This window comes from Bos mutus, chromosome 3 (assembly GCF_027580195.1).
Source record: "Bos mutus isolate GX-2022 chromosome 3, NWIPB_WYAK_1.1, whole genome shotgun sequence".
Lineage (NCBI taxonomy): Eukaryota > Metazoa > Chordata > Mammalia > Artiodactyla > Bovidae > Bos > Bos mutus.
In genome coordinates, this window is record NC_091619.1 from 12,195,506 (window position 1) to 12,212,283 (window position 16,778).

A 16,778-nucleotide genomic window follows, 5' to 3' on the forward strand; every position below is an offset into this window, starting at 1 on the left:
TTCATGTAAGGGTCTAACTTTTTGCTTCTTGACCACATACACATTTCTCAGGAGACAGGTAAAGTGGTCTGGTATTCCCATTATTTTAAGATTTTCAAGTTTGTTGTGATCCACACGGTCAGAGGCTTTAGCATAGTCATTGAAACAGGTATAGATGTTTTTATGGAATTTCCTGCTTTCTCTATGATCCAATGAATGTTGGCAGTTTGATCTTTGGTTCCTCTGCTTTTCCTAAGTCCTGCTTTTGCATGTGAAAGTTCTTGGTTCATGTACCGCTGAAGCCTAGCTTGCAGGATCTTGAGCATAACCTTAGTAGCGTGTGAAAGGAGGGCCAATGTATGGTAGTTTAAACATTCTTTGAGATTGCCTTTCTTTGGGATTGGAATGAAGACTGACCTTTTCCAGTCCTCTGGCTACTGCTGAGTTTTCCAAATTTGCTGACATTGAGTTCAGCACTTGAACAGTATCATCTTTTAGGATTTGAAATAGCTCAGCTAGAATTCCATCTCCTCCACTGGCTTTGTTCGTTTTGTTATTATGATGAAATTGCGTTGAATAACATGTATGTTGAACCATCCTTGTGTTCTAGAAGTAAGTTCCACTTGATCAAGATGAATAATCTTGTTTGTTTGTTATTGTTTTGAAGGTGTTTTTTTTTTTTTTTTTTTTTTTTTTAGCATTTTCTGAGGATTTTTATTTCAGTTCAGTTTAGTCTGAGTCGTGTCTGACTCTTTGTGACCCCATGAACTGCAGCACGCCAGGCCTCCCTGTCCATCACCAACTCCTGGAGTTTATCCAGACTCATGTCCATTGAGTTGGTGATGCCATCCAACCATCTCATCCTCTGTCGTCCCCTTCTTCATCCACCTCCAATCTTTCCCAGCATCAAGGTATTTCCCAGTGAGTCAGTGCTTTGCATCAAGTGGCCAAAGTATTTGAGTTTCAGCTTCAGCATCAGTCCTTCCAGTGAACACCAGGAGTGATCTCCTTTAGGATGGACGGGTTTTATCTCCTTGCAGTCCAAGGGACTCTCAGGAGTCTTCTCCAACACCACTGTTCAAAAGCATCAATTCTTCGGTGCTTAGCTTTCTTTATAGTCCAACTCACATCCATACATGACTACTGGAAAAACCATAGCCTTCACTAGGTGTACCTTTTTTGACAAAGTAATATCTCTGCTTTTTAATATGCTGTCTAGGTTGGTCATAACTTTCCTTCTAAGGAGCAAGTGTCTTTTAATTTCATGGCTGCAATCACCATCTGCAGTGATTGTGGAGCCCCTAAAAACGAAGTCAGCCACTGTTTCCACTGTTTCCCTATCTATTTGCCATGAAGTGATGGGACCGGATGCCACGATCTTAATTTTCTGAATGTTGAGCTTTAAGCCAACTTTTTCACTCTCCTCTTTCACTTTCAAGAGGCTCTTTAGTTCTTCTTCACTTTCTGCCATAAGGGTGGTGTCATCTGCATATCTTACGTTATTGTTACTTCTCCTGGCAATCTTGATGCCAGCTTCTGCTCTTTCCAGCCCAGTATTCTTCATGATGTACTCTGCATATAAGTTAAATAAGCACGGTGACAATATGCAGCCTTGACATACTCCTTTTCCTATTTGGAACCAGTGTGTTGTTCCTTGTCCAGTTCTATCTGTTGCTTCCTGACCTGCATACAGGTTTCTTAAGAGGCAGGTCAGGTGGTCTGATATCAGTATTCATCCATAATACAGGTCTGTAGTTTCACTTTCTGTTAGTATTTTTGTCTGAATTTTGGTACCATGGTAAAGCTGTTTTATAGAATAAGTTTGAAAGTGTTACCTCCTCTTCAGTATTTTGGAAGAGTTTGAGAGGACAGATATAAATTTTTAAATATCAGTTCAGTTCAGTTCAGACAGTCATGTCCACTCTTTGTGTCCCCATGGACTGCAGTACAACAGGCTTCCTTGTCCATCACTAACTCCTGGAGCTTACTCAAACTCATGTCCATTGAGTCGGTGATGCCATCCAACCATTTCATCCTCTCTTGTCCCCTTCTCCTACTGCCTTCAGTCTTTCCCAGTATCAGGGTCTTTGCCAGTGAGTCAGTTCTTTGTATCAGGTGGCAAAAGTATTGGAGTTTCAGCTTCAGCATGAGTCCTTCCGAGGAATATTCAAGACTGATTTCCTTTAGGATGGACTGCTTGGATCTCCTTGCAGTCCAAGGGACTCTCAAGAGTCTTCTCCAACCCCACAGTTCAAAAGCATGAATTCTTTGGTGCTCAGCTTTCTTAATAGTCCAACTCTCATATCCATACATGACTACTGGAAAAACCATAGCTTTGATTAGACAGACCTTTGTTGGCAAAGTAATGTCTGTCCTTTTTAATATGGTGTCTTGGTTGATCATAACTTTTCTCCCAAGGAGCAAGCATCTTTTAATTTCATGGATTAATGAATTCATACATGGCTGGATGAAGCACAAGCTGGAATCAAGATTGCTGGGGGAAATATCAGTAACCTCACATACACAGATGACACCACCCTTATGGCAGAAATTGAAGAATTGAAGAGCCTCTTGATGACAGTGAAGGAGGAGAGTGAAAAAGCTGGCTTAAAACTTAATCATTCAGAAAACTAAGATCATGGCATCCAGTGCACGGGGAGGCAATGGAAACAGTGAGAGACTTTATTTTTTTGGGCTCCAAAATCACTGCAGGTGATGACTGCAGCCATGAAATTAAAAGACTCTTGCCCCTTGGAAGGAAAATTTTTAAATATGCATAATGTTTTGAAGCCATCTGGTCTGAGCTTTCCTTTCTTCAGATGTTTTTGGTGACTAATTCAGTCTCCTTACTGTAGTGTTGGTTGGTTTGGTTTGCCCCTATGTTTATCTTTTTTATCTTGGTAAGCTGTATATTTCTAATAATTTATTAATTTCTTCTGTCATTCCATTTGTGGTGTTCATAGTCTCTTAGGATCCTTTTTATTTCTGTGGTATAAGTGTAATGTCTCCTCTTTTATTTCTAATTTTTGTTGAATCATATTACTTTTTTCTTGTTAGTCTCAGTGAGGGTTTGTTGATTTTGATGCTCTTTAATAAAACCTTTTTTTTTGTTCTCTGTATTGTTTATTTCTGCTCTAATCTTTATTATTTCCTTTCTCTATTAACTTTGGCTTTAATTTGTTATTTTTCAGTTCTTTGAAGTGTAAAGTTAGGTTGTTGATTTGAGATCTTTTTTAATGTAGATAATTATTACTATAAACTTCCCCCTTAGTACTGTAACATTTACCTTTAAAGTAGTTACTTATAGGAAAATACTGATTCGTGCCATTTAAAAATTTTTTTCTGTATGTCCTGCAAATATTTGTTCACTTTTTCTGTCCTGGCTGCTTTCTCTTGTGGTTTATTGTTGTTGTTGCTCTTTCTTTTGTAGTGACATGCTTTAACTCCTTTTTGGGGGCATCTTTTATAGATTTTTTTCATTGTGTTTATTATGAGGACTACATGAAACATAGTTACAAAATCTGTCTTGCACTGAGAATAGTTTAACTTAAATCACATACAAAAATCCTGTTCCTTTACATCCTTCCTGCACTTTGTTATCAGTATCAGAAACACCATAAAAGCATAATAACTTTTAATGCTTCTATTTTTTAAATTCTGTACTCAAATTAAAAGTGATTTTGTACCATCATAACAATATTACAGATTTCTGTATTTGTCTGTATATTTACTTTTGCGACAATCTTTATATTATCATATGCTTGTGTTGCTGTCTAAACTCTTTAATTTCAACTTGAAAGACTTTGTTTAGCAGTTCTTGTATGGCAGGTCTTGTGATAACCTTCTGTACTTTTTATCTGAGAAGGTCTTTATTTCCCTTTCAGTTGTAGTGGACAGTTTTGGGGGATATAGTAGTCTTGGTTTGCAGGTTTTTTCTTTCAACACTTTGAATATATTATCCTACTCCCTTCTGACAGGTAATATTTCTGTTGAGAAATCCACTAATCTAATGGGAGCTCCTTTATATGTATTGGTTCTTGTTACTCTTGCAGCTTTCAAGATTAAGTCACTTTTGACAAGTAGTTTATAGTGTGTCTTGATTTGGGTCTCTCTGGGTCCATCCTAGTTGAAGTTCCTGAGTTTCTTGAATCTGGATGTTCTTTTTTTTCCTTGGATTTGAGAAGTTTTTGGACATTATTTTTTTTCAGATAAGCTCTCCATCCACTCCCCCTTTTTCCTTCTGAAAAATCCATAGTGGACATATTGGTCATCTTAGTGATATCCTCTAAGTTCCCTTAGATCTTTTTACTTTTCTTCATTCTTCTTTTGTTCTTGACCTGGTAATTTCAAATGGAAGTTTTTGAATTTGATGTTTCTTTTTTCTGCCTGATTGAGCCTGTTGTTGATCCTCCTCTAGTGAATTTAGTTACATTCTTCAACTCTGTCATTTCTGTTTCTCTCATTTTTCCATTTTCTTTCTCCCTGGTAAGATTGTCATTTTGTTCATGCATTGTTTTCCTGATTTTGTTTAGTTATCTATTTGTATTCCCTTGTAGCATATTGGGGCTTCCCATGTGGCATTAGTAGTAAAGAACCCGCTTGCAAATTCAGGAGACGTAAGAGACCTGGGTTCAATCTCTGGGTCAGGAACATCCCCTGGAGAAGGACATGGCAACCCACTCCAGTATTTTTGCCTGGAGAATGCCATAGACAGAGGAGCCTAGCTGGCTACAATCCCTGGGATTGCAGAGTCAGAAATGCCTGAAGCGACCTAGTGCACACACTCACACGCACTTAGCATACTGAATTTGTTTATTACCATTACTTTCAGTTCTTTTTTAGGTAATTCATATATCTCCATTTTGTTAGGGTCAGTTTCTGGAGATTTACTTTGTTCTGTCATTTGAATCATGTTTTCCCATTTCTTCATGTGCTTCTTTGGTGAATTGTCTGTTTGATCTTTTGCCCAGTTTTTGAGAAACATTTTTATTTCTTTATTTGGCTGCTCTGGGTGTTAGTTGTGGCATGCAGGATCTTTTGAGTTGTAGCAGCATGTGACCTCTTAGTTGTAGCATGTAGAATCTAGTTCCCTGATCAGCGATGTATTATTAGGGCAGTGTCTTAGACACCGGACCATCAGGGAAGCCCCTTGCCCATTGTTTTAATTCTTATTATTGAATTTTGAGGGGTTTTAAAAGTTTGTTCTTTATATTTTTCAGGCATATGACTTATAGTTTTTTTCCTCAGAGTCAGTAAAGTCCATTTTATCAAGTTTATTATTTGGAGGGGGAAACCAATGTCATGAGTAAAAATCTTTATTTCACCAAATGTCACAATAATTTTCTCCTAAAAGTTCTATAGTTTTATGTTTTCCATTTAGATTGATGAATCCATTTTGTGTTAGTTTTTTAGTAAAGTCTGAGATCTGCTTTAAGTTCATTATTTTGCATGTGGATATCCAGTTTTCCAACATTGTTTCTTGCCTCTGAACTTTTTTTTGCGTCATTATCATAGGTCATTTGACCATATCTATTTTTGTCTCTTTCTGGGCAGTATCTTTTTCTCGTCAAGTGATTCATCACTATGCTTGTACTACCCCGTTTTTGTTACTGTAACTTAAAACCAGGTAGTATAAGTCCTTTCTTCTTTTTTGAAATTGTTTAAGGTATTTTAGATTTTTGTATTTCCACATGACTTTGATAATCAAATTGTCAATTTTTACTACAGTTCTTCCTGTGGTTTATTTGAATCTATATATCAGTTTAAGAAGCATTGACAACAGTGTTAAATCTTCCAATCTATGATTACAGTATATCTCCCTTATTTAGGACTTTAAGTTTACTTGGCAATGTTTTATAATTTTGTGTGTCTTAAGACTTATTCTTAAATATTTCGTATTTTTCATATTATTGTAAATGGTACTATTTTTAAAATTTCAATTTCTGATGCTTTTGTTGCTAGTATTTTCATGTTCAATCTTATATTCCCCCCATTTTGCTATATTCACTTACTGGTTCCAATAACTTTTTAGGAAGGAAAATCACATAGAAATTTTCTCCTTAGATGATTGTGTCATCTGTGAATATAGAGACGCTTTTACTTTTTTTTCCCATCTGGACTTCTTTTTTGTTGTTGTTGTTATACTTATTAGAATTTTCAGTTCAATATTAAATAAAAATAGTAAGACTAAACATTCTTCCTGATCTTTGATGTTTCACTGTTAAGTATAACAGCAAGTATATTTTAGTAATGTTTTTTTATCCAGTTAATTCCTTTCTATTTGTATATTAAACTTACCAGGAATGGATGTTGGATTTTGTCAAATGTTTTTCTCTGCATTATTTGAAAAAGCATTTTATATTTTTTCTTTTAGTTTCTTAACACAGTGAACTACATTCATTTTTCAAATTTAATACTAATTTAGCATTCTAGAGATGAACCTCACAGAGTCATATTTTATATATTACCCATTTTCTGTGTTGTTGTGTTTGTTAAGGGTTTTTTTTTTTTGCAGATGTATTCCTAAGCACTATATGGTTTTGTTGTCAGCATAATGCTGATCCTTTGGGGTAACTTGTAATGTTTGTCCTTTTCATTTTCCTGAAAGAGTTTGTATAGAAGTGGTAGTATTTGTTTTTATACCTTTGGGAACATTTACCAATAAAGCCATCTGATCCTGGAGTTTTCTTTGTAGGATGTTTATAACTACATATTTAATTCTTAAAATGAATATTTGGTTATTCAGGCTGTATCTTTACGCTTTAATGGCTTCAATATTTTATCCATTTTAAGGAACCTGTCTTTCACCTATATTGCTGAATTTGTGGGTATTGTTCACAATACTCACTATTTTTTTTTTTAATATTTTTATTTATTTGTCTGCTGTGCTGTGCTTAGTCAATCAGTCTTGTCCGACTCTTTGCAACCCCATGGACTGTAGCCTGCCAGGCTCTTCTGTCCATAGGGATTCTCCAGGCAAAAATATGGAGTGTCCTCCTCCAGGGGAGTCTTCCCCACCCAGGGATCAAACCCAGGTCTCCTGCTTTGCAGGTAGATTGTTTACCAGCTGAGCTACCCGGGAAGCCCAGTCTGTGCTGGGTCTTAATTGTAGCACGTGGGATCTAGCTCACTGCTAAGGATTGGACCTGGGCTCCCTGTGTTGGGAGTAAAGATTGTTAGACATTGGACACCAGGAAAAGTCCCCATATCCTTTTAACATCTGTAGAATCTATAGTGATACCACCTCCAACATTCTTGATATTGATAGTTTGTATTCCCTCTCTCTTTTTATTTTTCTTATCAGCCTGATAAGAGATCCAATTGATTTTAATGATTGTCTCTAAGAACCAACTTTGGTTTCCATGATTTTCTCTACTTTCCTTTTTTTTTTTTCCCTTCTGTTTTTGATCTCTGCTTTTTCCTTTCTTCTCTGTTTACTGTGGTGGGTTTCATTGTTCTCTTTCTTCTACTTTCTTAAAATAGAGGCTCAAGTGACTGATTTGAGACCTTTATCCTTTCCAGTAGAGGCAATTAGTAAAACAAAATTTCCACTGAGTATTTCTTTGCTGTTTTTTAGTTGCTGGGTAGTTTCTTTGTTGTTTTTTAGTTGCTCAGCAGTGTCTGACTCTTCCGCGACCCCATGAACTACATGTAGCCCACCAGGCTTCTCTGTCCATGGGATTTTCCAGGCAAGGTTACTGCAGTGGGTTGCCATTCCCTCCTCCAGGGAATCTTCCCCACCCAGGGATCGATCAAACCTGTGTCTCCTGCATTGCAGGCGGTTTCTTTACTGCTGAGCCACTGGGGAAATCTGAGTATTTCCTTAGGTTTCGCTAATTTTGATATACTGAACTTTCATTTCTCTTGTATTAAATGTATTTTCTAATTTCCATTGTGATTTCTTCCCTGATTCATTGTTTATTGAGAAGTGTGTCATTTAGTTTCCAAATACTTGGAAATACTTGAACATTAATTTTTCCCCTTTGGGTTATTGCAGTTGAAGGTATTTTAATCATTTAACTGTCTTTGTATGGACTGATTTCTAATTTTTAATTTATAGTTAAATATGTGCTTTGTATGATGTGAATCTTTTAAATTTTAATCAGTCTGGTTTTATGTCCCAGAATATAGTCTGTTGGTAAATTTATCTTATGCATTTAAAAAATGTTTAGTTTTTTGTTTGTGGAATGTTCCATAAATATCAATTATGTCAAAGTGGCTGATAACCATGTTCAGTTCTTCTATGTAGTTACTGATTTTCTGATCACTTGTTGTATCAGTTATTGAAAGATTAATGTTGAAATCTTAATATTTTCGTATTGTTGATTTCACTTTTTGCTTCATATATTTTGAAGATCTGTTTTTAAGTACCTAAACATTCAAGATTTTAATGTTTCTGTTCATGGATTGACTCATTTATAATTGTAAAATGACTCTCTTTATTCCCGTTATACTCTTTGCTTTGAAATTTGCTGTTTATATAGCAAATCTGGGACTTCCTGGTGGCTCGGTTAGTAAAGAATCTGCCTGTAATGCAGGAGACTTGGGCTTGACCCCAGGGTTGGGAAGATCCCCTGGTGAAGGGATTGGCTACCCACTCTAGTATTCTTGCCGGGAGAATTCCACGGACAGAGGAGCGTGGTGGGCTACAGTCCATCGGATCACAAAGAGTCGGACTCTACTGAGCAACAAACACACATACACATGCAGCAGATCTAGCTTTCCCATCTTTATAGTTATTGTGGTATTTCTTTCCTCTATCCTTTTACTTTTAGTCTACCTATCTGTGGTTTTATATTTCATTCTTATAATCAATTTATAGGTTTTTTTTAATCCAATCTAGCAATGTCTGCTTTTTAATTGGGCTGTATTTAATCATTTATAGTTCATATAATTGGTATAGAAGTTGCTGAATTTAAATTTTGTGTCTTGGTTTTTGTTTTTTCTCTTTTCCTGTTCCATCAATTTTCCCCTCTTCTTCTAGAAGAACTGAGTATTTTTGTGATTCTACTTTATCTCCTTTGTTGATATATTAGCTGTGACGCTTTGTTATTGTTTTAGTGTATGCTTTAGGAATTATATATCATAAACTTTATCACAGTGTACCATCAAGTAATATTGTACCACTTCAATATGGTATAAGAATCTTACAACACTCTGCTCCCATTTTTCCTCTCCTAGAAATTCGTTTTTTTTTAACCTTTTATTCTTACATACTTTATAAACTCCTTAATACATTGTTAATATTCTTCTTTTAATAGTTAATTATCTTTAAAAATATTTTAAAACAAAAAAATATGTTATATTTACTGGCATATTTATTATTTCCAATCTTTTATTCCTTTGCATAGATCCAGATTACTACTGGTATTATTTTCTTTTTACATGAAAAATTTTAAAAAATACAGTTATATTGTGCTGGCCTGTTAATGTAAGGGTTTACAGAAAATTATCCTGTAACAGGATAGTATATATTTTAGGCTTTGGGAGCCATATAATCTATCACAACTACTCAAATATATCATTGTATCAGGAAAACAGACTTGGATAATATGTAAATGACTTGATATGGCTGAGTTTCATATAAACTCTTATAAAAATAATGATTGATAGGTAACTTTGCTAACTTCTGTGTTATTGAATAGTCTTTCAGGATTTTTATTTTTGAAAAAGTATTTTATTTTTGTTTTAGAAAGATATATCTGTGGATATAGAATTCTAGTTTGATAGTTTTTTTCTTTTGCTGCTTTAAAGATGTTTCTCCACTCGTTTCTGGCAAGAAATTTTCTTACTTTCAGTCACTGGTTTTATGTAACTTGAGAATAATGTGTTTGTTTATTGTTATTGCTTTAATATTTTATTTTAAGAATAAATCAAAATTTCCGTTCTTATTGTCTTTCTGGTTATTTGGGTTCTTTGAAATATTTAATATGAATTGTGCTGCCTTGAACATTGTAGTACACATCTTTAGATGACTATGACATTTATTTGTAGTGGAATTGCTGGGCCATAGAAGAAGCATATTACCACTTCAGCAGATACTAACACATGGTTTTTCAAAGTGATGATACCATTTTACCGTCTCATCAATGATGTTTGAGAGCTCTAGTTGTTCTATATCCTCAGTGACATTTGATATTATCAAATCCCTTTCGCTTTGGTCATTCCAGCGATGTCTAGTGATATTTACTTAGGATTATAATTTATATTTAATCCTAATATATACAAATCCTAATAAATACCTAATGAATACAAATATAATTTGTATTTCCTTGAAGACTAGTTAATCTGAATACCTTTTTGAGTATATAAAGTTTTAAAACATGGGAACCTACTTTCCATTGTTTATGGGTGCATAAAAGTCTCTGTGGAACTGCTAAACACCCAATTTTGGTAGTTTCTATTTCTTGGGACAGAGAAGGGTGGGGGGAATATGTTGGATAGGAGGGTACACAGAGCCTCAATTTACAGCCTTATTGCTAAACCAGAAATAGATATAGGAATATCTAAAATGTTTCATTTCTTTAAAAAATTTTAATTTTTTATAAAATATGCGTAATGTGACATTTGCCATTCCTACCATTTTTAACTATACACTTCATGACAATTTAGTACTTTTGTGTGGTTATAGAACCATTACCATCACTCAAAATTTTTTTGAGAGGTCAATTTGAATGCTTGATTTGGCACTACAGGGTTTTATAATGATTGTCAGAGAAGAAAATTTTTTACTTTGTTTCTAAAGCACGTGTAAATTCATATCCAGAAAACATAAAAATTTGACTATTCAGGGGTAGGATTTTTCTTGTCATGTTGTAAGGCATTTGTAATTTTAAAGAATTTTGAGTCTGGAGGTACATTAATTTCAAATGAAAGTAAATGAATCACATTAATTCAGCAGTTACATTTTGCATATATCTGTATGTATAGCACTGTTTTGCATTATGGTATGGGTAAGTCATAAATAATTCCAATAAATTGTTCTTAGTTGCTTTTGCCTTAATCATTTTGTGATATAGCAGTAATATTTTTCAAAGCCATCTGTTTAAATGTTCACTAACATTACCTGTACAATTACCTTTCCATCTTCAGATTATGACTGTACCTAATGACCCGTATACCTTTCTGTCTTGTGGTGAAGATGGAACTGTTAGGTGGTTTGATACACGCATCAAAACTAGCTGTACAAAAGAAGATTGCAAAGATGTAAGAATCAAGTTTTTATATAAATAATGAAAAAAATTAAGATTAAAGTTAAAGTTGGACAGTAAGTTATCTCTGGGTTATGAGCTTATTGGTAAAATTTTTTATTTTTTAAAATATTTAATAAATATGTATTTTAATTATAAAATAATTAAAATTATTTTATAAATTAATTTTTAATTTTGTATTAAAATTTTCATAATTAAAGTGTTAGTAGCAAAGTTAAGGAATGTATATTAAACTGGGGAATTCAGATACATTTATGAAGATTTATATAATTGTTCAGTGTATACCATGGCACTGTAAAAACTTGAAGAATTTCATTTATGTATGGAGGCAGCTTTGGCTTTACCAGTAGCAGTGATAAAAGCATGTAGTAGTTTGATGTCTAATCTTTATTTTTACCCTGTCCTGTAATCCAAGATTTATTAATATATCTTTTGTTTTAGACAATTAGGTACCATTTTATCAACATGTTCATTGTTGATTTAGCTCATTTCTCTAAACATAGAGCTTCACTGTCAATTTTGTATTTTGCGGAGTAGTTGAATAAGAAGTGGATTTATTTAGAGTGTGGGCCGTGTCAGAAGTTGAGAGTGGCCTTAGTTTTGTATTTTTTAAAATGGTATTTTAAACTTGAAAAACATTTGTGAAATCAGTCAGTCTAAGGCCCCAGACTACTAACCCTAAACGTTACTCAGAGACAGTAGGTTTTGTCTCAGATCTTTTTGGAGTTATAAATGAAATAAGAAAATACTGCCAGCCTATGGCTAAGATGTATGGCAGAAACCAATACAATATTGTAAAACAGTTATCTTCCAATTAAAAAAATTTTTTAAAGTACTCTAAATACATTTTTCTTGATAGTTACCAAAAAGAAAAAAGATGACTAGTAACCAGGTTGTTAGTGTTAGTCACTCAGTTGTGTCTGACTCTTTGTGACCCTGTGGACTGTAGCCCTCCCTCCAGGATCCTCTGTCCATGGGATTTTCCAGGCAAGAATCCTGGAGTGGGTTGCATAATCAGGTTGAGTGTTCGCTAATGAAACTAGTTGTTGTTGTTAACATGCCTTAGGAGAAGAGATTATTTTATACTTCAAAACAGAGAAGAAAAAGAAAAAAATAGAAATAAAAAATTTTTGTTAGTTTTTGTGTTGTATATGTGTACACATATACAACTAGGAGTGTTGAACTGAAGGCTGAAATAAGTTTGAAATAGCCGGTTGTTTATGAGGGGCATTTGGTATGCCTGTTTTTTGTTAAATAATAAGTCCTAAAATTTGTTAAGTCAGATTCTTTTAAGTAGTATTGTACAGTGTAGTTGGATTTAATTTTGCTTTTATAATCAGAAACTTTGTTGTAAAATGAAAGAATAAATAAAACTAATAAGGGCTTCCCTGGTGGCTCAGTGGTAAAGAATCCACCTGACAATAGGTGGAAATGTGAGTTCGATCCCTGGGTCAGGAAGATCCCCTGGAGAAGGAAATGGTAACTCATTCCCATATTCTTGCGTGGGAAATCTCATGGACAGAGGAGCTTGGTGGGCTACAGTCCATGGGATCGCAAAAGAGTCAGATACTACTTAGTGACTAAAACAGCAACAGTAAGATACTGTTGTATTTTTCCTCAGTAATACTTCTGAAGTCTTTATATGTAAAGTGAACAGATAGAGTATAAAGAAAGCAGGTAAGTAGGGTAATTCTTAAGTACTAAAAATTTAGAATGATGAATGGAATTTGATGAACAAGTTCTTTGTGATAGGAATAAAGTTCTGAGGTCAATAATTAAATGTGTAAAACAGCATAAATGTAACTAAAACACTTGGCTTTTCTGAGAGGAGTGAGGGATTAGCTTATAGACAAAAGAGTATATTAACAGAATATCTTAAGACTATATTTTGGGGATGATAGCCCTTACATTTTCTAATGCTTGTGTAGAGAGAAGTAGTGACATTATCATAAAGCCTGTCTCAGACATAGTTTGTATGTATGTGTGTACGTACTTTGATTTTGAACTGGTAAGGAGGAGGATGGTTTTATAAGGTCCTGGTTTTTAAAAATCAGGTCATGATACTTTTATTATATTTTAATAACTAATTAAAATTAAGATATCATGAGTACCATATAATATAATCAATATACTTATCATAGACAAAGGTGGATTATACCTCCATCTTTACTGTCCAGTGGACCAATAATAGCAGGCATTTTTAATGATATTAATGTAATGACATATTGCATAGGAAATATTTGCATTTTTTAGTATTTTTAAAGATAATGTTCATTTTATTCTTGAGTATGGGAATATTTAGGAAGCATGTTGTTTTTTCTGCTGCATTGTCATACCAGCTGAATTAGGATTTCTGAGAAAGATTTTCTTCTAATTGAAGGGAAAATGTTTTAAGTAGATTATTATCTGTTGTACAACTTGTGTAACTGATGTTCTTTTATCTTTTGTAGGATATTTTAATTAACTGCCGACGTGCTGCCACATCAGTAGCTATTTGTCCACCAATACCATATTATCTTGCTGTTGGTTGTTCTGATAGCTCAGTACGTATATATGATCGGCGAATGCTGGGCACAAGAGCTACAGGTAAAAGAACATATATTAGAGAAAATATGAGACTGTATCAGTTCAAGGGATAAATCTTTTTGACCTGTTATGATTTTAAAATTTCTTTAGTTTGACATAAAATTCAGTATATAGAATTTATTTAAATACTATGGATTATTATAAAAAATAGCATTTCATCAAGTTTTTATGACCCCATCAAGGTGATACTTTTGCAGTTTATCACTTTAGAATGTTGTAGCACTACATGTATTAGTTTCCTGGAGCTGTTGTAACAAATTATTATAAATTGGGTGACTTAAAATAACAAATTTATTCTCTCACATATTTGGAGGCTTAATGTCTGAAATCAAGGTGTTGCAGGGTGGTTTTCTGTTGGAGGCTGTCTGGAAGAATGTTTTGCCTGCTTTTTTCTTATGTTCTGGAGGTTGCTGACAATCTTTAGCATCCCTTGGCTTTTAAATGTATCAGTCGAATTTCTGCTTCCGTCTTGACATGCCATTCTCTCCTGTGTGTATGTCTGTCTACATTTCCCCCTCATAAGGACACTAGTTAAGTTGTATTTAAGGTCCATTGTAATCCACTGTGACCTCATCTTGATAATTATTACATCTACAAAGACCTTATTTCTAAATAAGATCACATTCTGTGGTTCTTGGTATACATGAAATTTTCAGGGGACACACTTCAGCCCACAACATTTAGCTCTCCTGATTTCTCCTTGCCATCTTTTCAATAGTAAGCGTGGTGGGGAGAAAAGTTTAGGAAAGAACAGTGACTTGTGTGTGTATTAATGTATATCATATGTTCATGCCTACTTCATAGCCTACCTTCTTACTGTTCAGTTGCTAAGTCCTGTCCAACTCTTTGTGACCCCAGGGACTGCAGCACAGCAGGCTTCTCTGCCCTCCACCATCTCCTGGCATTTGCACAAACTCATGTCCATTGAGTCGGTAATGCTATCTAATCATCTCATGTAGCCTATTTAAAGTACTGTAAATGGTGCTGCAGTACTGAATTTGAATTTGCCTTAAACTCTTATTTGTTCCTTATTTGCTTTGAGATCAAACCACTTCTCAAATATTCACTTCAGAGCCAACTTCTGTTAGGAATGTCAAGATTTCCTCTCTCTCTAACACACACATACACACCCCATGTATATATAAAGATTTATAAATAAAAATAAAAGTGGACTTGATCATAAATTAACAGTGTTTATCTCAGTGTTAGTTTATGTCCAGTGAAAATGGACATACACTATTGAAATGGGAAAACCAGATGGGATCTTTTTTCATTTTTTGCACTGTGATTGAGAAGTCTTATCTATTTGAATATGCATATTTAATGGGAACGGTAGTAATATAATATGAAACTATAGGCCCAACTATCATATCTCAGTGGATGAGACGTGATTGCTGTTTTGGGCAAGGCAAAACCTCAGAGTGCAAGATAATGCAGCTTTGTGGAAATTTAGCATGTTTGGGCCTGGAAAGCACCAAGTGCCAATTGTAACTCTCCCTGTCATATTGCATTATATTGATGACTGTCAAAATTAATTAAAATTAAAGTAATGTTCCCACTCTGTTATTTTATGAGGAGAATTTCACACCAATAAAAAATCTTTTAGTGATATAAAGTAAAAGATAAGTCTTATTAAACAGATACTATACTGTTTTATCTAGTATATTAGTAAATGTCAACTTTCTGATTTACCTTATGAAAATTATCTTAATTTGGAGAATTTTAAGAGATGATTTAGTATGACTCTAATTATAGATCATTTTAAATGATTAAATAGCTAATATTTTGGGGAAAAAAACCACATTGACTTAATCTGGAATTCTAGAAAATAATGAATTCTTTTTGGAAGATAATATAACCTTTATGCTGTATTCTTTTTCATTTTGTTACAAAATCTGACTATTTATTACAGAGTATTTTCCAGAAATAGAATATGATAGCTTGGATTTACTTTGCTACATTAAATACATATCTTATAATTCAGATGAGTTTTTAAAGTGTTTTTCTTGAAAAACATTATGAATTTTAAACAATTTCTTTTTTCTTATTAGGGAATTACGCAGGCCGAGGAACTACTGGAATGGTTGCTCGTTTTATCCCTTCCCATCTTAATAATAAGTCATGCAGGGTGACATCTCTGTGTTACAGTGAAGATGGTCAAGAGATTCTTGTTAGTTACTCTTCAGATTATATATATCTTTTTGACCCAAAAGATGATACAGCACGAGAACTTAAAACTCCTTCTGCAGAAGAGAGAAGAGAAGAGGTAAATTTACTCAGAGCTATGTTCTTTTATTTGATTCAGAAAACATTAATTCACTAACTCTTGGGGCATTAATTCAGTAACTCCTAAATTTGAAGCCTTAAGGGCTTCAAAAAATAGAGTGAGTTTTCACGGCATTTACAGTCTGTGGAGCAAAGACGTGAAACATGCATGAAAGAATGGGAGTAATAAATAAGGAAAAGGTACCCGATGAAAGTATTATATAATATTTTAAAAGAGTAAATGTCTAATAGCAAAATGTTTCTCCAAGTTTATGGATGTATAGCAGCACCAAGAAATAGTACCAGTTCTGACAGTTGCAGAAAAGGTAATTAAAATTAAAAAAATGTGATGTATAAGCTTCCAAGAGACTTACTGTTTATTTCATGCAAAAATATTTACTGTTCACAGGTGGATAGTGGTCCTTCCTCTCTTCTGATTCTGCCTTGGTCACAGTTATGAGCTAGTGACATTTGCACACAGCACAACACATATACAGAATCAGTAGAGGAGGAGCTTGCTGTCTATATATGAATAGTAAATGGTAATAGGTGAAACTCCTATTGGTAGGTGTATGTAAACATTTAGTGCCTTGGAAGTTGATACAGTACATTTTTATATATATATATATATATATGTATGTATGTATCTATATACATACCTATATCTAGCATGCTCTGAGATTTGGTCATGGACAGGGAAGCCTGGCATGCTGCAGTCCATGGGGTTGCAAAGAGTTG

The 16,778-nt window shown here is 34.1% G+C and overlaps 1 protein-coding gene across 9 annotated transcripts in view; it reads left to right on the forward strand.

Moving 5' to 3' along the window:
- DCAF6 (DDB1 and CUL4 associated factor 6) overlaps positions 1-16,778 on the forward strand; it is a 184,353-nt gene that overhangs the window by 70,299 nt on the left and 97,276 nt on the right. For all 9 annotated transcript variants that reach the window (XM_070366876.1, XM_005896961.2, XM_070366886.1 and 6 more), the window contains 3 exons: positions 11,071-11,184; positions 13,640-13,775; positions 15,827-16,041. In XM_070366876.1, the coding sequence (XP_070222977.1) occupies positions 11,071-11,184; positions 13,640-13,775; positions 15,827-16,041 (465 nt within the window). The remainder of the gene's footprint in view (positions 1-11,070; positions 11,185-13,639; positions 13,776-15,826; positions 16,042-16,778) is intronic.